Source organism: Lepidochelys olivacea (genome assembly GCF_965140295.1).
Source record: "Lepidochelys olivacea isolate rLepOli2 genome assembly, chromosome: 4".
NCBI lineage: Eukaryota > Metazoa > Chordata > Testudines > Cheloniidae > Lepidochelys > Lepidochelys olivacea.
Genome location: NC_140414.1, coordinates 99,000,120 through 99,022,120, shown reverse-complemented (window position 1 = coordinate 99,022,120; position 22,001 = coordinate 99,000,120). Strand labels below are relative to the sequence as shown.

The window sequence follows — 22,001 nt, the reverse complement described above, 5'->3', positions numbered from 1 at the left end:
CAAGGCCTTTACTCCTCAACATCAACAACTCTGACCAATTAAGAAGGAGAATTGTTGAGCTCCAAAGAGATGCAGTCTTCTGAGGACAGAAGAATAAGAGCCAGCCAACTAAAGGGGGAATCAGAGTGCAAAGGACATTGGTGCAATCATCTGGTACAGAGGAGTACAAAAACAATCCTGGGAAGACAATGGTCTTACATACCATAAATCTGACATAATGCATCCCTCACAGAAATAGCAGCAAGTAAGTATTTAGATGCATTCAAATCCTTCAAGTCATCCAAAGAACTGGAAATTAATGTGTGCGCATAAGTCTTCTGTACCAACCTGCACAGCTCTTTGCATTTTGGAGGCTTGGTGCTACGTTCTCTGCCACAGGGTACTTGGAGAACAGTTTTACCGCAATTGCACAACACATCTACCGTCTCTGGGCATGGGTAGCAACTACCTAAAACAAATACATGAACAGAGTGATAGTCAAAATATCCCATTGCTTCTAAAATGGTAATCACCACAATTCTGAATTTGGGAACCTTTTTGTACTAATCTGTCTATGCTGCATGGTCTGAAGAAAAAAAACCTGATGTTACACTTGCATCTCGATTCAAAGTTTCAAGAACTAATTTGAAGAGACAATTTCAGATGTTTGAAACAAACATTAAGTTTGACTGTTCTATAGTGATAACTACTATCCAAGAAAGAAAAGTTCAATTTGTAGACTTAAAATGGAAGGCAGTATTATCAATGCAAGACAAGTCATCCTGACCAAATGGCATTTACATAATGCTATTTATATTTCACAGACTCTTATGAATGTGAAGACAGATTATAGCCTTTCAATTTCTGAAAGGTCAACAAAGAAAATCAGATTTCTGACATTTATAAGATGCCATTTTGCAACTTTTATCATGCTTGACAAAAATGCAAATTTGTTGCTTAACTGCACAGAGGCTGATAAAATGCACCTATCTAATAAGTCTTCCTCCTTTTTAAATGATTCATATTAGGAAATACTAATAAATATTTCAAAATTAAAAAGGTAAAGATCAGAAAAGGTTAAAACATCTTTTTTTAAGACTCTTCCACTCATTTTATTTATCAAATACCAAATGTAAAGTTTTATTGTCTGTGCCACTCCTGACATCAATTGCATAAGAAAGCAGATGCAGAGATGGAAAGATTCAGGTTTTCACCCAATATCTGTAACTCCATTTTCTTGTTAAGTTTATGAAAAAATATGTATAGTTTAAAACCATTAATGGGGATATAACTTTGCAGATAATCCTGGCTGTCTCAATGGTATTAGAGATGCAATATTTCTAGAATCAGGAGTCCTCTCACTGACAACACAAACAAACTGCCCAAAAAGGATATGCAAGTGTCCAGTTTTTATAAAAAATTAAAAGCTCTATGGCAAGACTACACCTCAGACTCTGGATAATGCGTGTACAACTTATTTAAATATTTGCATCAATGGGGACAAATACTAGCATTTCTAGAAAAATGGAAGGGGCAGATACGAGATTTGACACATTTGGGGCTTTCCACATTTTGCATTCCTATGTTTAATACATACTTCAGAGGGTCATTCATATTTCTGCCTACTTCCGTCACTTTTCAGCTGACAAATGCACCTTTCCATGAAGAACAGGTGATAGCCATTGTGCATGCAAAAGATTCTGGAACTGCCCTATCAGTTATGCAGCAGCAGAAACGGACACACCCAAGTTAGTGATGAAAGGGACCAGTGAAATTTTCTTTGGGAAGGACATTTTTGCTGTCAACAAAAGAGGGCAGCAAACAGTACCATGCTAATGCATAAAAAGTACTTTGCCAAGGTTTGCAGCATTTTCTCATCTGTCTTGCACTCATTAAAACAGTGGTATTCCTGAGGTCAGTGCTCCTCCCTCTCTCAGTGCACAGAGCATCAAGAGTGTTAACTCTGCAGTTACTCTTGCATTCAGCACCATGATGTTTTTATAATTTAAAAGTGAAAATAAAGTTTACATGGTTTAGGTAGGAAGAACACACCTACATTAGGGAACAGTGTAAAAAAGAAAGAACGAACAAAAAATACTCGAGGAATCACTCCTTGTTTAACAGGTTTCAGAGTAACAGCCATGTTAGTCTGTATTCGCAAAAAGAAAAGGAGTACTTGTGGCACCTTAGAGACTAACCAATTTATTTGAGCTTAAGCTTTCGTGAGCTACAGCTCACTTCATCGGATACATACTGTGGAAAGTGTAGAAGATCTTTTTATACACACAAAGCATGAAAAAATACCTCCCCCCACCCCACCCTCCTGCTGGTAATAGCTTATCTAAAGTGATCACTCTCCTTACAATCTGTATGATAATCAAGTTGGGCCATTTCCAGCACAAATGTTTAACACTTGTTTAACACTACCTCTTGTCAGTGCTAGAAAACGGACCTGTTTAATAATTTGTTCCAGATCTTTCCAGGTCTCACAGGTCTATAATTCTCCAGGTCCTCTTTGTTCCCCTTTTTAAAGCTTGGTAGTATATTGGCCCTTCTCTAGTTCTCTAGGAACTCATCTGTTCTCCCTGAGTTCTCAACGACAATTGTTAATGGTTCCAAGATTGCTTCAGCTAGTTCCTTAAGTCCTGTAGGATCAATTTTATCAGACTCTGCCAATTTGAATACATCTACCTTACCTAAATATTCTTTAACCTATTATTCCCCCCCTATTTTGACTTGCTTTCCTTTCCCTTTGTTAATGCATATTGTGTTAATTATCTGGTCATATTCACAATTAACCTTTCTTTAGTGAAAACTGAAGCAAAATAGACATCCTGATATTCTTTTACTCTGCAGTTATAAGGTAATGATACTATGAAATAGCTTACACTAGAATAATGTATTTTTGCATTAAAACTTGAAGACCTGATTTTAGACCAAGTTATTTTCAACTGAAAATGTTCTAAACCATTTTAATATCCTTCCCTGCATCCTGAACTAGCAGTTTTCTAACTACATGAATGTTATCTTGTTCCCTTCAAACAAAAATGCATGGTTGTCAGGCAAGAAATAAAGAAAAGGCCACTTAAAGTCTCCACACATTCCAAACCATAAATGAATGGCCTCCTGTTCTTTATTCCCAGTTCTCTTTGTTTATATTTCTATTTAACACTTTGAATAAGTCTGTGTTAAAACACTACACTAATAAAGTTGGAAACAAGATTTAACGCTCCAAAAATGTCTTAAAATATACTTAGTATCAAAACAGAGCTCTCAATTTGTGACACAGAAGCAGCTACACATTGACAGAGAAACCTACACAAATAATACTAAGAGGAACAAACTTTTCCCACATAAAGAAGCTACAATTAAATTTGGACAGCAAAATGAGACCATAAACCCAAGTGTCTGCAAAATAAACGTCTCCAAAATTGTTTTGGAGAATTTATCATCTTTCAGCAAACACTATTGGTCCCAACAGCCACTAATGCATCTCTTAATGTGCAAAGGAATTAATTAATTTAAGAAGTAATCTCACAACATTCCTTAATTCATAAATTAAACAACCCGTGTTTTAGCCATCCAGAGAACAATAAAACTTTAAGGCCAAACCTCATTTTATGACATTGCTGTAAAAACGTAAGGAGTTCAAAGGCTTTCTGAAAGGAAGTGGCCATTATGGAAATATATATTGGGTGTGTGTGTGTGTGTGTATACACACATACACACACACACTTTTTTACTAACATATTTTAGAGGTTTTGGTGTATAAAATTTAGTGTATGCACATATATTAGTAAATCTAGATATGCTGTTTTAACAATTACTAAGTTATAGTAGAAGACATTAACATGTGACACGAATGTGTTCATGTGACTACGATACTATTCTGATAAATCAGAACTGGCATATGAATTTTATTCTTATTTCACAGCACCTATAAATGATCAGATCTCAAAGTTTCGCTTCTGCCTCATGTGTTTTTCCCTGGACATCCACATACTATGTGATGACAGGCAATAGAAAGTGGAATATGATATTAGTATAAAATAATTTTAACCAGGCTGCAAGACGTATCAGTCACATTGGATTTTTATTATTCAATTTAAGCCAAAAGTTAAAGAGTCTATAACATAACAGACTAATTATTGTATGCACTATTATTAAGGCTAAGAGTCTGTCATGGATTCCATTACTTTCCGTGACCTCCATGACTTCTACAGTGGCTGGTGCGGCTCAAGGGCTGCCTGAGCTGGGCAGCCGCAGGGCCAGCAGCAGCAGTTTGGGTGTGTGGGCGAGTGCTCAGGGCTAGGGGCAGGGGGCGGAGGACTGCAGGGGGCGGAGGACTGCAGGGGGCGCTTACCTTCGGGTGAGGGACTCCCCAGTTCTCACTGGCATGGCTCCCTTGCAGCTCCTAGGCAGCGGAGGGGTCTCCGCACCATGCACTGCCTGAGCCCACAGCCAGCACTTGGGGCAGAAGCAGCGGAGCCCCTGTATGGCCCCTGCCTTCGTCGCCTAGGAGCTGCAGGGACATGAACCGAGTAGGAAGCCCCTGCCAGCCCCACCAACCCCTCCCCCCAGCACCAGCAGGAGTCCCAGGCCACCCCGCCCAGCACCCACAGCACCCCCGGATCGCCTCCACCCACCCAAGTTTTAGTCAGGGTGGGTATTTTTAGTAAAAGTCATGGACAGGTCACAGGTCCATGAATTTTTGTTTACGGCCCGTGACCTGTCCATGACTACCAAAAATACCCATGACTAAAACATAGCCTTAACTATTATTCGCTTACTGTTTTAAAAAAAAATATAAAATGGTTTGCACAACTTATTTTCTGCAATTTGGCTGCACTAGTACAAACTACTGAGGTAGCAGTAACACCCTGTTTTCCCCCCACAGAACAAAATTAGGGTTTCCACAGTTTTGGAACCTAGCAGCACACCATAACAATGAACCTGCAAGCTGAACTATAACTGAGCTGAAGTTCAGGCTAATGCTATATTCCTTCTGAGAGGCACATCACACACAGAGATAGCTCTGACAGACTGCAGACTCTAGTCAATATAAGAGAGACAGCTTAATAATGATAAAAGCTGCCAGGTAATTTGTTATTGTTCTTGTCTTTTTCTTTCACCCAAGAGTTCTGAAGGAGCTCTGATATGGAATTGTACAACCCATCACTTAAATTAGCCTCTGTATGAAATGACTGGAAGATAGCTAATGTAATACCAATTTTTATAAAAGCCTCCAGAGGGGATCCTGGCAACTACAGGCTATTAATCCTAATTGCAGTACCAGGCAAACTGATGGAAACCTATACTTAAGTACAGAATTACCAGATACATAGATGAACACAATATGTGGAAAAAACAGTCAACATGGCTTTTGCAAAGGGAAATCTTTTAGAATTCTTTAAGGGGGAGGGGGTGTCCACAAGCATGTGGACAAGGGTGATCCAGTGCGTACAGTATACTTAGATTTTCAAAAAGCCTTTGACAATTATTCAAAATAATTAAGTTTAAAGCTAAATGTGAAGAGTTACAAAGGGATCACGCTACACTGAGTGATTGGGCAACAAAATGGCAGATGAAATTCAGTGTTGAAAAAGCTAAGTAATGCACGTTGGAAAACTAAACCCAATTACACATACAAAATGATAGGCTCTAAATTAGGTGTTACCACTCAAAAAAAAAGATCTTGGAGTAATCGTGGACAGTTCTCTGAAAATATCTGCTCAATGTGTAGCAGCAGTTAAAAAAGCTAAAAATGTTAGGAACCATTAGGAAAGGGACAGATAAGAGGACAGAAATTATAATGGCACTATATAAATGCATGATATGTCCACACCTTGAACACGGTGTGCATCTCTGATCTCCCCATCTCAAAAAAGACACATTAGAATTGGAAAAAGTACAGAGGAGGGCAACAAAAATGGTTAGGGGTATGGAACAGCTTCCATATTTGGAGAGATTAAAAAGACTTGCACTTTTCATCTTGAAAAAGAGAGGACTAAGAGCAGAGACCAATAAAATCAGGACTGGTATGGAGAAAGTGAAAGTGTTATTTACCCCTTCACATAATACAAGAACCAATTAAATTAACAGGCAGCAGATTTAAAAAAAACAAACAAAAACAAACAAAAATACAGTAACTCCTCACTTAAAGTCGTCCCGGTTAACATTGTTTCATAGAATAGCAGGGTTTGAAGGGACCTCAGGAGGTCATCTAGTCCAACCCCCTGCTCAAAGCAGGGCCAATCCCCAATTAAATCATCCCAGCCAGGGCTTTGTCAAGCCGGACCTTAAAAACTTCTAAGGAAGGAGATTCCACCACCTCTCTAGGTAACCCATTCCAGTGCTTCACCACCCTCCTAGTGAAAAAGTTTTTCCTAATATCCAATATCCTTGTTACGTTGCAGATCAATTAGGGAACATGCTCGTTTAAAGTTGTGCAATGCTCCCTTATAACGTTGTTAGGCAGCAGCCTGCTTTGTCCACTGCTTGCAGGAAGAGCAGCCCGTTGCAGCTAGCTGGTGGGGGCTTGGAACCAGGGTAGACAGGCAGTCCCCCCATCAGCTCCCCATTCCCCTAAGTTCCCTGGGCGGGCCCAGCAGGCTATCAATTGCAGACAGTTGAGCTGTCCCTCTCCGCACTGCCATGTGCTGCTCCTGCCCTCTGCCTTGGAGCTGCTCTCCAGAACCTCCTGCTTGCCGTGTGGGGGAGGAAGAGTGTGTTTGTGTGGGGGGGGGAGGGGCGAAGGGGGCGGGAGAGAGAAGAGGGACTAAAGTCAGGGTGTTCCCCTCTGTCCTGTTCCTGCACCCTGCTTACCCTTTCTTCCATAGAGCAAGGGGACACACACGACAGGGCTCAGGACGGAGGGCGCTTCCTAGCAGCAACTGCTGTCTCAGCTTGCTGATTATCTTAAAAGGGCAGTTTACTTAAGAGTGGGGTCAGCGTACTCAGCCCTGGTCTACACTACGAGTTTAGGTAGAATTTAGCAGCGTTAGTTTGATTTAACCCTGCACCTGTCCACACGACCAAACCTGTTTTGTCGACTTAAAGGGCTCTTAAAATTGATTTCTGTACTCCTCCCCGGCGAGGGGAGTAGCGCTAAAATCAACCTCGCTGGGTCGAATTTGGGGTAGTGTGGATGCAATTCGATGGTATTGGCCTCTGGGAGCTATCCCAGAGTGCTCCATTGTGACCACTCTGGACGGCACTATCAACTCAGATGCACTGGCCAGGTAGACAGGAAAAGGGCCAGGAACTTTTGAATTTCATTTCCTGTTTGGCCAGCATGGCGAGCTGATCAGCACAGGTGACCATGGAGTCCCAGAACTGCAAAAGAGCTCCAGCATGGACCGAACGGGAGGTACTGGATCTGATCACCATTGGGGAGAAGAATCCATGCAGGCAGAACTCCGTTCCAAAAGACGAAATGCCAATATATTTGCCAAAACCTCCAAGGGCATGACGGACAGAGGCTACAACAGGGACACACAGCAGTGCCGCGTGAAATTAAGGAGCGGAGGTAAGCCTACCAAAAACCAAAGGATGCAAACCGTCGCTCCGGGTCAGAGCCCCATACATGCCGCATCTATGATGAGCTGCATGCAATTCTAGGTGGGCCCCTACCACTACCCGTGGACACCTGCAAGGGGGGAGTCTCACGCAATAGGGATGAGGATTGTGTGGATGAGGAAGATGAGGAGGTGGTGGTGGTGGTTGAGGATAGTGCACAGCAGGCAAGCGGAGAATCTTTTCCCCCAGCAGCCAGGAACTGTTCATCACTCTGGAGCCAATACCCTCCCAAGGTGTGCTCCCGGACCATGAAGCCAGAGAAGGCACCTCTGGTGAGTGTACCTTTGTAAATAGAATACAGGGTTTAAACGCAAGCATGTTTAATGATTAATTTGCTCTGAAGACTTTGGATGCATTCACAGCGAGTATAGCTATTGGAAAAGCCTGTCTGGGGATGGAGTAGAAATCCTCTAGGGACATCTCCATGAAGCTCTCCCGGAGGTACACTCTGTGTTAGCCTCAGGAGAGTGATATCATTCATGGTCACCTGGTTGAAATACAGGAAATTTGTTTAAGGGGACATTCAGAGGGTGCCTGTTTCTGCTGGGCTGTTTGCCTTTGGCTGAAAAGAAATCATCCCCGCTGTTAGCCACGCAGTGGGAGAAGGCCCGTTCATGGTGAGCTGTTCGTGTTCGGCCGACAGGGATCTTCCCTGATACTAGCCATGCGGTTGGGGGGGGGGGGGCGGGGTGTGGGTGTGAAGAGATTATCCCAGAGAATTGGGGGGAGTTCAGTTGTGCTGCACATTCACCCTAAAACAGCAGCCCCTCCTTTTAAATGGCTAACCCAATGGACTTTGTTTGATATGGGAAAGGAGAGCGCTGCTGTTTGAAACCGTTCCATGTTATGAAGGTTGAAGAGGCTGAACCCTTTGCCTTACCATGACTGTCTGCAAGCCTAATTCTGTTGCCCAGCCAACTGTGTGCGATGTCTCACACCAAACCGACAGGCACTCAATGTAAGAGGCAATATGCGACCTTGTACCAAAAGCACATGTGCTATGTAATGTGAATCGCTTGATTCAGTGTGAAATAGTCTTTTCTTTGTTCTCTAAAATGTATCTTTTTAAATATTACTCTCCCCTTTTTCCTCCCACAGCTGCAAATATTTCTACGCTCCCCCTGTAATCTCCGTCCCAGAGGCTAGCGCAGATTAGAATGTGAAAAAAATGCACTCGCAATGAAATGTTCTCAGAGCTCATGCAGTTCTCCCACACTGAAAGAGCTCAGCAGAATGAGTGGAGGCAGAGTCCAGGAAAGCGTTAAATGAACGCGATGAGAGGAGGGAGGAGCGCAATGAGAGGAGACAGGTTGCAATGCTGAGGCTAATGGGGGAGCAAAGTGACATGCTCAGGCATCTGGTGGAGCTGCAGGAAAAGCAGCAGGAGCACAGACCGCCGCTGCAGCCCCTGTATAACTGCCTGCCCTCCTCCCCAAGTTCCATATCCTCCTCAGCCAAACGCCCAAGAACATGGGGGGGGGGGGGGAAAGAAGGTGCTACGGGCACCCAGCCACTCCACCCCAGAGGATTACCCAAGCAATAGAAGGTTGGCATTCAATAAGTTTTGAACTGTAGTGTGGCCTTGTCCTTCCCGCCTCCCCTCATCCACCACCCCACCCAGTGCTTCCCTCCTCACGCACCCCTCCCAGGCTACCTTGCGAGTTTTCCCCCTATTTGTGTGATGAATTAATAATGAATGCATGATTTTGAAACAATAATGACTTTATTGCCTCTGAAAGCGGTGATCAATGGGGAGAGGTCGGTTGGCTTACAGGGAAGTAGAGTGAACCAAGGGGGTGGGTTTTCATCAAGGAGAAACAAAACAGAACTGTCACACCGTAGCCTGGCCAGTCATGAAAAGTTTTCAAAGCTTCTCTGATGCGCAGGGCACCCAGTTATGCTCTTCTCATCACCCTGGTGTCTGGCTGTGTGTAATCGACCGCCAGGCCATTTTCCTCAACCTCCCACCCTGCTATAAATCTCTCCCCCTTACTCTCACAGATATTGTGGAGTACACAGCAGTAACAATGGGAATATTGGTTTCGCTGAGGTTTAACCTAGTCAGTAAACTGCACCAGCGAGCTTTTAAACATCCAAATGCACATTCTACCACCATTCTGCACTTGCTCAGCCTATAGTTGAACTGCTCCTTACTTCAGTCCAGGGTGCCTGTGTATGGCTTCATGAGCCAAGGCATTAAGGAGTAGGCTGGGTCCCCAAGAATAACTATAGGCATTTCAACATCCCCAATAATAATTTTCTGGTCTGGGAAGTAAGTTCCTTCCTGCAGCTGTTCAAACAGACCAGAGTTCCTGAAGATGCGAGCGTCATGCTCCTTTCCCGGCCATCCCACATTGATATCGGTGAAACGTCCCTTGCGATCCACCAGTGCATGCAGCACCATTGAAAAGTACCCCTTGCCGTTTATGTACTGGCTGCCAAGGTGGTCCGGTCCCAAGATAGGGATATGCGTTCCATCTATCGCCCCACCAGAATTTGGGAACCCCATTGCAGCAAAGCCATCCACTATGACCTGCACATTTCCCAGAGTCACTACCCTTGATAGCAGCAGCTCAGTGACTGCATTGGCTACTTGGATCATAGCAGCCCCCACAGTAGATTTGCCCACTCCAAATTGATTCCCGACTGACTGGTAGCTGTCTGGCATTGCAAGCTTCCACAGGGCTATCGCCACTCGCTTCTCAACTGTGAGGGCTGCTCTCATCTTGGTATTCTTGCGCTTCAGGGCAGGGGAAAGCAAGTCACAAAGTTCCATGGAAGTGCCCTTACGCATGCGAAAGTTTCGCAGCCACTGGGAATCATCCCAGACCTGCAACACTATGTGGTCCCACCAGTCTGTGCTTGTTTCCCGGGCCCAGAATCAGCGTTCCACAGCATGAACCTGCCCCATTACCACCATGATGTCCAAATTGCCAAGGTCTGTGCTTTGAGAGAAGTCTGTGTCCATGTCCTCATCACTATCGTGATCGTGAGGTCGTCGCCTCCTCACCTGCTTTTGCAGGTTCTGCACATACTGCAGGATAACGTGCGAGGTGTTTGCAATGCTCATAACAGCAGCGATGAGCTGAGTGGGCTCCATGCTTGCTCTGGTATTGCGTCTGCAGGAGAGCAGAGCTGCAGCGGAAGCCGTGATGACGACGGATGCCACAAGTATAGATATTTATACAGAACGACAAGAGGACCTGGGAGGTGGATTCATGGCACCAGTAGAGCAGAGTTGCAGTGGAAGCTGTGGATGACGACGGTTAGCAGTCCTACTGCACTGTCTGCTGACAGCAGTACAGCGTCTGTGTGGAAAAAAGGTGCGAAACGATGGTCTGCTGTTGCTTTCATGGAGGGAGGGGCGACTGATGACACATACCCAAAACCACCTGCGACAATCTTTTTGCCTCATCAGGCATTGGGAGCTCAACACAGAATTCCATGGGCAGCGGAGACTGAGGGAACTGTGGCACAGCTACCCACAGTGCAACACTCCGAAAGTTGACGCTAGCCACGGTAGTGAGGATGCACTTTGCCGACTTAATGCGCTTAGTGTGGACATATGCAATCAACTGTATAAAATAGATTTCTAAAAATCTACTTCTATAAGATCGACCTAATTTCATAGTGTAGACATACCCTCAAAGGAGCAATGCACATTTCTCTCTCTCTCACACAGACATACACACGGTGTGTGTCTGTCTGCCATGCTGTCTCCCCTCTCTCCATTCATAGAATTATAGAATACCAGGGTTGGAAGTGACCTCAGGAGGTCATCTAGTCCAACCCCCTGCTTAAAGCAGGACCAATCCCCAATTTTTGTCCCAGATCCCAAATGGCCCCCTCAAGGATTGAACTCACAACCTTGGGTTTAGCAGGCCAATGCTCAAACCACTGAGCTCGTGCTGCCTTGTAGAGTGTGAGGCTACATTAACAACGAGTTAACCCTTGAGGGCTCAGCCAACTGCTAGTTCATCATTTAGCAGTAAGGCATCCCCTGGGAAATATCCAACCCTCTGACTTCACCACCTCAACCAAGGTTCACAATCATCGCGGTGTACCAGTATTAAATTGTTTGTTTAAAACTTATACTGTGTGTGTGTAGTCTTGTCTTGTGAAAAAAAATTTCTTGGAACTTAACCTCCCCTATTTACATTAATTCTTATGGGGAAATTGGATTCGCTTAACATCATTTTGCTTAAAGTCGCATTTTTCAGGACCATAACTACAATGTTAAACGAAGAGTTACTGTACTTCTTTATACAACGTACAGTCAACCTGTGGATCTTGTTGCCAGGGGATGTTGTGAAGGTCAAAAGGGTAACTGCATTCAAAAAAGAATTGGATAAGTTCATGGAGGATAGGTCCTTCAATGGCATTAGCCAGGATAGTCAGGGACACAATTCCATGCTCTGGGTGTCTCGAAGGGCAGGTCTACACTACAACTTTACATTGGCGCTGCTGTAGTGGTGGTGTGTCTGGTGAAGACACCCCATGCTAACAGGAGACAGATTTCCCATCGGCTCAACCTCCACAAGAGGCAGTAGCTATACTGGAAAGAGAAATTCTCCTGTCAACATAGGGCTGTCTACATGCAGGATTAAGGTCAGTATCACTGAGGGTTGTGGATTTTTCCCACCCCTGAGCGATGTAGTTACACCGGAGTAAGTATATAGCGTAGACCAAGCCTACACCTTTGACTGCCAGAAGCTGAGAGTGGATAACAGTGGATGGATCACTCAATAAATAGCCCTGTTCTGTTCATTCCCTTTGAAGCATCTGGCACCAGCCACTGCTGGAAGGGAGGATGCTGGGCTGGATGGACCATTGGTCTGACCCAGTGTGGCCAATCTCATGTTCCTTTGTAACTGGGATCTGGGGCTGCTGGAGGGAACTTTTCTTAGGTTCCTTTGTCATGTGTTTAGTAACTAGTTTTTATTTTTTCTAACCGGCAAAATACCAAACACACTCATCTTTTATCAAAATAAAAAAAATAAAAATAAAAAATTGGAGCCCTCTAGCATAGGATTTCTCAACCTATGGGTCAAGAACCAAAATGGGGTCACCAGAATGTTTCAAAGGATCATGTGGCAGCTCCTTTACCATGGGGCTAGCTGGACTTGCCTCCCTGCTCCTGGCATTGCAAATCTATGGGAATCCAAGCGCCACTCACATTTAGCACACTTGTCATGACGACAGGAGTCCAGGTAGGCCAAATTTTAATGAGTAGGACCGCAACCCCATGAGCCAGATCACAATTCCACTCTCACAAGTCCAGTCAGGAGGACAGGGCCAGACCCGAGAAGCACTGCAATCCTGGAGTTTGCAATGCCTGGAGCAGAGAGCCACACCCAGCCAGCCCCACAGCACAGGAGCCATAGGATCTGCCATTGTAGAGTGAGTGCCAGGCAGGACCCAACCCCCACTGGAGGGCAGGATCCGAACAAAACCACCCCCAGACTATTTACTGGTTCTCAACAGGCCATAAACATTTACAAATGGCTCATGAGCCCCAAAAGGTTGAAAACCACTGCATATTGTGTTTCAGAAACCACCAAACATGACCACATGAACAATATGTAGATATAACTAGGCCTCACACATTGCATATTCAATAAACACAGTTACTTTTGTAGGTTAGTTTTTCTTTCAAAGACCAAAACAGTTATTACGATAGGTATTCCCTCTCAGTGGAACTTTGTCAAACAAAAGTTACCAGGTAAGAAACCCTGAAACTTGGCTGTCATTGTGCAAAATGAGAAGATCCAAATACCAGTTCCTTACTTATCCCTACCCAAAGAGGCAGACAGACATCCAGGAAAGGAAGACAATTCTTCCAGGCAGCATGGTTGGAAAAAACCCATTCTAGTGCCAACAGAAACAATATTCCAACAAAAAGGCATCAATACAACAGGAATTTTTCAACATAGTCTTACCTCTGTGGCAAACTGAAGGACATTTGTGATTTCTACACCCTAAAGTTCGTCCGCAGAGTTGATCACAAGGTGGACAGTTTCCAGAACAACACTATAAAATAAAAAAAACACAAAAGATTCCACGGAACTGGCTATTTTATAATTTCCAACATGACATCTTCTTACAATGCCATTCATATGAGAGACAGTAGAAGTACAGAAACTGAGCGCTTGTAATAAAAGATGACACTTTCAAATGACTTTCTAGTGTCATTTCAATACATTAGGAAGATACAGATCTTCTAGTAAAAAAAGCCCACACACCTATTAAGATGAATATCTAGAATACTTTTGCACATGGCTGACTTGTGAAGTCATTTTAGACTTAATTACTGCACAGTTTGTGTGATTGATCATCATTAACCTGGGTCTCCCGCAGCACTCTCCAAGATCTGTTTTTCCACCATCTCTGTGCCTGCAGCATGGGAATACTGCTTACACTCCTGTGGGATTTGTGGTCCATTCACGGTGCTTATTCTCAAGTGTGTAATACTATCCGTTCTGCCCAGCACACATGTATCAAGCAGAACAAGTGAATGGACTCCAGGGTAGGAGACAGAAATCGCTCCCCCTGTGAAAGAACTGAAGAAAGAACGGATAGGGATTAGCAAAAGGAACTTGGGCTTTTTTTTTTTGTTCAACTGAAAAATGGCAACTCTTTGTTCTCTTCACTGTACCGAAATTTTTAAAATGCTTCAAGAGTGTGCCAGTCAAAACTAAGAGGTTTCAGAGTAACAGCCGTGTTAGTCTGTATTCGCAAAAAGAAAAGGAGGACTTGTGGCACCTTAGAGACTAACCAATTTATTTGAGCATGAGCTTTCGTGAGCTACAGCTCACTTCATCGGATGCATACCGTGGAAACTGCAGAATGCATCCGATGAAGTGAGCTGTAGCTCACGAAAGCTCATGCTCAAATAAATTGGTTAGTCTCTAAGGTGCCACAAGTACTCCTTTTCTTTTAGTCAAAACTAAAAACCAGTTCTCTTTACCTCAGTGTGACAAATCCAAATTTTTAAAAAGTAACTCAAATGAAAAAGATTTTTCAAATTTTGCCTGACGGATCTCTTTTTAATTGGGCTCAAATACCCAAATGTGTAATTGGTATACATTAGCTGTTCCATGTTCTCCCACCCACATCATCTTAAAAAATGTCAATACTAAAATACCTCTTCTATTTCTGAAATATTTACTTTTAACATTTAGAGGATAACTAGTCAAAGGTAGGAAAAGGGCCCAAAGGAACTGGAACTCCCTGCTAACTACAACATTTCTTGTTCTTCGTCTTTAGAGAAAGAAGAGAATTACTAGGTCACCTAGTCTACCCCACTGAAAATTCAAGATTGCTCCTTACAATACATTTACTTGTGCTTTGTCTAGTCTAGTTTTTAAAACTGAACTGCAGAGCTGAAAAATGTCTGTACCTTCGTCATTTATGATGCATATAGATAATCTTAAAATTTTTCTTTTACTTTGAGGAATGAAGGTTGTTTGTCTTTTACATTAGAAGTAAAGACTCAGCATCTTATCTCCTCTTCATTGGGAGAATGAAGGAAGGGGAAGGCTGCAGCTCAGATGACAACTTTTTGTGACATTATTCCGGTCCTTCAATAAAAAGAGGAATTAACCCCTTATATTTCAAGTGTTAGAAAAAAGTTTTGAAGTGTCTGAGGCAGCCTTTGTATAGCATAAAATAGCAGTGCAGACAGTAATTTTGCTCAGCAGACCATCATTAAAATAAGTGTGCTTGAAATAAAAAAAACAAAACAAACACCAGCTTGTAGACTCCGAGTCAGAAACTCCACCTTCCTATGTTTGTCTAACACCTCAAAGATTCTGGATACTACAATACTACTACTAAGACTGCTGAAAAGAAACCCATAAACCAAAATCAAGCCAGAAATTCACCCACACAACTCAAACACACAGTCAATCTGGTCATTTTCGTTAAAAATGACTGGTTGCGTCAACTGAGATTTCTGAGGACATCTGACAGGCAAGCTACCAAAAAAGGGAGAAAAATAAAGACTGCTTCTTCTCCTCTCTAATATCCTATGGCTCCCTTACTGCATTCAAGGACATTTTTAAGGATGACAAAGAACAAACAATGAACAGGAAAAGATACAATTTCAGACCCCTTACAGCTTTCCTCAGGTTCCACTTCTGAATGTTGCTCTTTCCAAATATGAATGATACAATGGGGGTAGAGTTACACTTATTTGCAGCAGTCAAATCTTTAAAAAGAGTCAGTTCCCATTTGGGCTGAGGTGTTTGCCTTGGCATACAGAGGAACATTGGGAGTTTTAGTTATAATAATGAAGCAAGCAATAATCAAGCAAAAAGCAACTTGGAGCCTCTTGACTGACTATTAGTGCTCTCTCTACATACAAAACTGGAAATTATGCTTCTATGCATATTTAATTTGGCCTCATGGATCTACATATAGCAAATATAAGAAAGGAGAATTTTGAGAAACGGACTGCCTAAACTGATTTTTATAATCAAATTCTAGTACAGCCACTTAGTGCCGCACCCGCATACCCTGAACACAAATGTCAGGAGCTATGAATCTCTCTAATGGATGATCTGATGTATAAAAGTGTACTCCAACTGCAACAATGATTATAATTTGGGAGTTTTCATGTTTAAGTTTACTAGATATGAAATTTTTTCAGAGTTGAGCACAGACTAAAACTTCTACAGCAAATTTTTGTGGTAATGCTGCCACATGAGCATACTATTCAACTCATACTGTAGATTTTTTCCATTGTGAAGCTTCCTAATACCTAAACCACACTAAAATTGTAAACAAATAAAATTCTCTGAATGATCTCTGACCATTTCATTACTAAATGTGTATTTTACCCACCAATATTAAAATCTATAACACCAGCACTGCTGGTGTTCTTATAGATTTTAATATTGGTGGGCTAGGTACACATTCTGTACCTACTAACATGTTACAAAAGAGCCGAGAGATACACTACAAAAGAAAAATCATTAAGTATGCTGTACACTTTCACTACACACACGCCCCTCATTCTTTTCAGACATGAGCTCTTCCTTTATGTTAACAAAAGGAATACAGCTGGGTTGAGGTTTAGATAGGCTGCTACCCTGTTCTTTAATATTCAAAGAGGCTTGTGGGGGAGGTGGGAAGGATATTATTTCTATTAACATTTAGATGAAGATTTTTTAAGTCACAAAAGGTAGTTTAGGCACTGAAGTCCCAATGAAAGCAAAAGCTGATCTACTTGGTGACTAGCTCCCTTAAAGCTGAGTAAGCTGCAAAAATCTACTAGGTACCCTCTAAAGACAACTTGCCAACAAATTAGCCCCTCAGGTCAACAAGAGAAACTTTTTGCAAAGGCTATAGATGTTCTGAGACTTTTGAACAACTTTACCGTCAATTTAAACCTTCAAAAACATATGCTGAAATAGAAGGGGAAAGTTATTTCAGAAAAACGGAGATAGTTAATATCAAAATATATTCCCAGCAGCATAGCTAAAGCAACCTGTGTTCTTCGGTTTTGGAATTTGCCACAGAAACTACCCTATGCTGCAGATTGAGCTTTTATTTATTAATTAGCTAGCCCTTACAGTTGAAAGAAAGCCTTCCAAATGTAAAACAAAGGTATGTTGATGCAATGCTACATTTGTACAACAAGAATATAAAATTGGACCAAAAACTGAAAGAGTCACATTTAGAACTTTAATGATTGCTGTGTAAGTGTACTGTTAATACACATTTTAACACTCACCTTTCTCTTACATTGGTGCTTCTGGCAATCACGAATTTTAGTACACTTTGTCTCACACAGATACGGTTTATGACACGGCATGCGTTTAGTATGCTTTCCACAACGACACTGCTTTTCAACTTCCTGGGGTGGGGGGGAGGGGAGAAAAATGACAACATTATAGTTGGAAGCTAAAAAGAGTTTTCTACTAAGAACCATAAGGCAAACTGACTAATTTTATTACAGTATCACCCAGAGACTGCATTATGTTAGGCACCATAGAAACATATAAGGACACTGTCTCTGCTCAGCTTACAACCCAAAAAGACAAATGACTCAAAGATGTGAGGAAAGCGGATACAAATATACACAGTTTATGTATAAATTAAATAAACAAGCTTATCTGACCCTCTTTCCAACTACCATACATTAGCTAGTATCCCACAGGCATTGTAGCTGAGTTTATCTGAAGGCGATAATGGAAAGAGGATGGGGAGTAGATCAATTGAGAGAGCATTCCATGCATAAAAGGACAGAGTGAAAGACCCCAGCACCCAAACAGAGGATATAGTCCCAACAGATTCTTTCCCGATGCCACGACTTTTAAGCTTAATTCAAGGAATGCAATTCAACATAATCATCTATGACTAAGAGGCAGAACTGAATATTCTTTGAAAGCCACAATGTGGGCCTTATGGTCTCTAGTTGCAGCAAAATGCCATGCACAGAACTATGGCACTGAGCTCAATACACAAATCACTTCCATGCTCTCTGAGCTGTAGTGCTGCACACACACACATCAAGGGAGGGTAAATTAGTCCCTTGGAATGCCCTCAACTCATGTGCTTCTGCTAGACCAGAAGCAATGCCAAGTGGCTCTGAGTGAGCCATGTCCAATTAGCCTCATCATAGACAGTACAGTTGTTGGGAAGGCATGCCTTCAATGGCAAGTTGGAGGGAAACCTCCTTCCAAATTGCCATAAAGTGTTTTCAAGCCAACTTATCACTAGAATTCTAAACAGAACCACAGATCTCCAGGTTGTGCCAAAAATAAAAGGGACAACGAACATACATCTTAGGTACTTATATAGCCTCCATTACTATAGTATCTGAGCACCTCACAATCTTTTCATGTATTCATCCTCACAAGCCTCCAGGGTAATACTATTATTCACAATTTACAGATAGGAAATTGAGGCAGACAGACTAAGTGACTTGCACAAAGTCAGTGGTGGAGCAGGGAACTGAACCTGGGTCCCTAGTACTCAAGCCAATGCCCTAACCACTAGACAGTCCTTCCTCTCAGTCATGTTAAATAAAACTTTACTATTACGAATAGCTAGTTTTAAAAAAAATTCATTTTATTAACTTGTGTCTTTTATGCAGCTCGTTTTTCACATTTAACTCAGCTTGGACTAAAATAAGAAGTCAGTTTGACTTCTACATTCTCATGTCTTGGGAAAAATTTTATTTGGGTTAACACTCCCAAGGAATGCCTAAAAAAAGAATTCAATACTGGAAACTTACAAAAAATAAAGCCTTTTCGCCACCCACATATTTTAAAATTTTGGCCTAAAAAAGTTCTCAGCATCACTTTAGCAATGTTAGTAGCCTATATTCCTTTTCTTATGGTGGAAGATGTACATTACCCACACAGGGACTTCCAGTTAAGTTTGCTCAACTACCAGTTCAAACTTGCCTTTAACATGGCCTTTAGAAACTGGTTAGGTCAAGACAGGGTGTAATGCATTTTTCTGAACACATTTACCCCAAGAATCTTGTCTTAGATGGGTGCTTTTAGTGACAGATATGCCAGATTCTTAGGAGGCAAAAAACCTTTATTAGAGTTACAAAGTATTTAAAAGTCACATGCTGGAAGAGATTAAAACTAACCTGTCTACAAATTTCACAGGGACCTCGATGACAACGCTGCGAACACCTATGGATTCCACATTCAAGAACTTTGTCACAACTATCTCCACAAGTAGGTACATCTTCCGTACAGGGCAAAAAAAACACTAAAAGAAAAAAGACAGTACATGTACTAAAGAAAACACAAAGATACATCTAGATATGCAGTTGACAATTTGACTTGTATTTTCTAGCTTCACCCTCTCATTTTTAAAGAAACTCTACAGAAAATATATACAAATATATTGAATTAAGTTAGTACCTCTATCATAAAATCATAGTTAAATTAAGTAATATCAAACTTGTAAAGAATCAAGCAAGAAAGTTACATAAAACTTGCAGCTTTCATTGCTTATTGGAACCTGCTAAGTAACTGCACTGCAGAAGTAAGCCGTTGACCATCACTACCGTAAAAAACATTTATAAACCTGAGCTACAACATTCTCCTGTAAATTCATACTAGTTGGGGAATGTTTGAATCCTATTACAGCAAACAGATGTGCTTCAATGAGAGAAAAAAAATCCTTACTTGATTTCTCACACGGACAGGGCCTTTTCCCAGATCGAGGACATTCGCCACAGGGACCAGAGTGACAAACTTGTTCACATGTGTGATTACCACAAGGCAAAGTTCTCCCACATACCTTAAAGAAAAAATAAAACTATAATACCTCAACAGCTGACAGTGAGCAATTTAACAAGATAAAAGGACACAAAACCCAATGGGATTGTGAAGGAGAAGGGAGTTTTTTCCCTGAGCTTTAAAAGTAGACTTAAGCTACAAATTAAAATCAGAGGTTCTGCGCTGTCTTATGAGAGCACTCATCTTTTGCTTTCCTTCAATTTAAGGTTTTTACGATCTACAGTGTCAGTTGTAGCTCTGAGCCACAAATATTGAATTGATTAAGCTTTTCATAGTTGCTACTAGTAAACAAACAAAGCACTAGAGCACATACTAAGCTGTGTTTCATACTTGCTTAAGATGGCAACAGAAGTTTCTCTCAAAAGAATCTAAAAGTTACTCAAAATGATGGGGACTGAAAGTAAAGTTTACTACTGTCATAAGCATGCAGAATTCCAACATAGTCAAAGCTGTGAATACTAATGTCAAGAGTGAATTGGACCCATGTAATGTATTCGTCTTCAAATGACCGCTGCTTAGATTTGCGTGTGTATGTTTAAAAACCACGTACCTTAAAAATTAAATAATAATAAACTCTTAACAGGTAACACTTTTCAATTTTCCAATATAGGAAGTAGCCCATTTTCTTTAAGATAAAGACAATACAAAGAGACTTCTGAAACATACCTGCTCACACTGCCAAAATGGACATGCACAAAGTCTTTCTGTTATTTGTCTACCACAGACACACCTTTGTTTACTGACTCGTGGGCAAGACTGACAATCTCCTAAAAATAAGTGATTAATATAGACTTAATTGTGAGGTGACAGAGGGAGAAGAATTACAATAATTTTTTCCTTTTAATTAGTTCATACAGGCAAGCTTCAACTCTTCGTAACTAATGCAAAACTACTCTCTGAACAATTAAGAAGATCAGGTCTACCTGGGTGACAAGGGTTCTCACAACTGTGCTGTCCACATGGCAGTTTTCGACCACATGGCAGCTGACATGACCATTCTTTGGTACTGCACCTTCTCGGCACTGGTTTAGCCTTCTTACAGTAACAGGCTATTGTTACCATCTTTGGGCAAGGAGGACAAGGACCTGAGAATGGTTAAAAGGAAACAATAAAATTAACATTTCATCACTAGCTCCATAACTCATTTTATTCTCCTTTTATTAGCGTTCAATAACTTTTACTTATAACTTTTAATAATGCAATTTCCCAAAAATATTCACTCTCTCCTATTTATTAAAGTTTTAAGTCCAGTGTCATAAGTGATTTTAAGCATGATAGTTTTCATGACTAATTGTGAACAGTTAATCAATAGCATAGAAAGGACTTACCTGGGTGACAGAGCAGTAGGCACTTATGTCCACATGGAGGTTTAAATTCCCTCTCACATACTTGGCCACATGAGTGAGGTACCAGCCATGGGTCCAACTCTGGATCTTCTACCTTCCCACAGTAGCAGTAGTATCTAGTGGGAGTTTCAGAACGTTTGTACTCAAACCTACATTTTGGACTGATATGGGCAAGAAAAGAAAAAGGACAGTTTTACTAATTCTATTCGGCAAAGCAACACTGATGTTATCAACTACACAGATTTTTGTCCACCCTGAAAAAAAGCTGTATGATTTTTTTTTAAAAGTCATACATACAATCATTTTATTTAGATTTTTTTATTTTGATATTTAAATAATTTTGTTTAAAAAATAAAGCTGTTTAAAATATAAGTGTAATATAAAATACGTTAAGGCCTAAATTTATAATCTCTTAAAACATTTAAATAAAAAAAATATGATGAAATTAGCTTCTATCAGAAACTTTATATAGAAAAGCAGCCTTTGACTCAAAGTATCAGAGAAAACACATCTAACATTTGAGGTTAAGCTTTACAAATATGGCACAACAGGTCAGCTTAAGTAACTTAGGAGTTTGTCTCATTTCAGGAATTTACAGTCCAGTCACTTCCACTTAGGCATATTTGAAAAATCTTCCCAGGCTAAACAGAAATAATCAGTTTTATTAACCGAACTGAGTGCTTAACTACAGTCAATGAATTCATATAGTTGTAAATGTGAAATATATTTTGATAAGCACATGTATCCAAAAAATATTTAAGCTTTTGTTTAATAAAAATAAAATGTTATATGCTGTTGTGTGTTTAATTAAATTCCAGTTACCACCCTA

General features: G+C 41.3%; 1 protein-coding gene across 1 annotated transcript in view; it reads right to left on the bottom strand.

The window, feature by feature from the left end:
* Positions 1 to 22,001, bottom strand: part of NFXL1 (nuclear transcription factor, X-box binding like 1) — an 87,510-nt gene that overhangs the window by 49,953 nt on the left and 15,556 nt on the right. Inside the window, exons 5-12 of the mRNA XM_084626357.1 lie at positions 21,155 to 21,333; positions 20,750 to 20,911; positions 20,493 to 20,593; positions 19,713 to 19,827; positions 19,166 to 19,290; positions 17,294 to 17,416; positions 13,497 to 13,587; positions 328 to 448 (exon numbers count right to left, since the gene is read on the bottom strand). Of these exons, the coding sequence (XP_084482483.1) occupies positions 328 to 448; positions 13,497 to 13,587; positions 17,294 to 17,416; positions 19,166 to 19,290; positions 19,713 to 19,827; positions 20,493 to 20,593; positions 20,750 to 20,911; positions 21,155 to 21,333 (1,017 nt within the window). The remainder of the gene's footprint in view (positions 1 to 327; positions 449 to 13,496; positions 13,588 to 17,293; positions 17,417 to 19,165; positions 19,291 to 19,712; positions 19,828 to 20,492; positions 20,594 to 20,749; positions 20,912 to 21,154; positions 21,334 to 22,001) is intronic.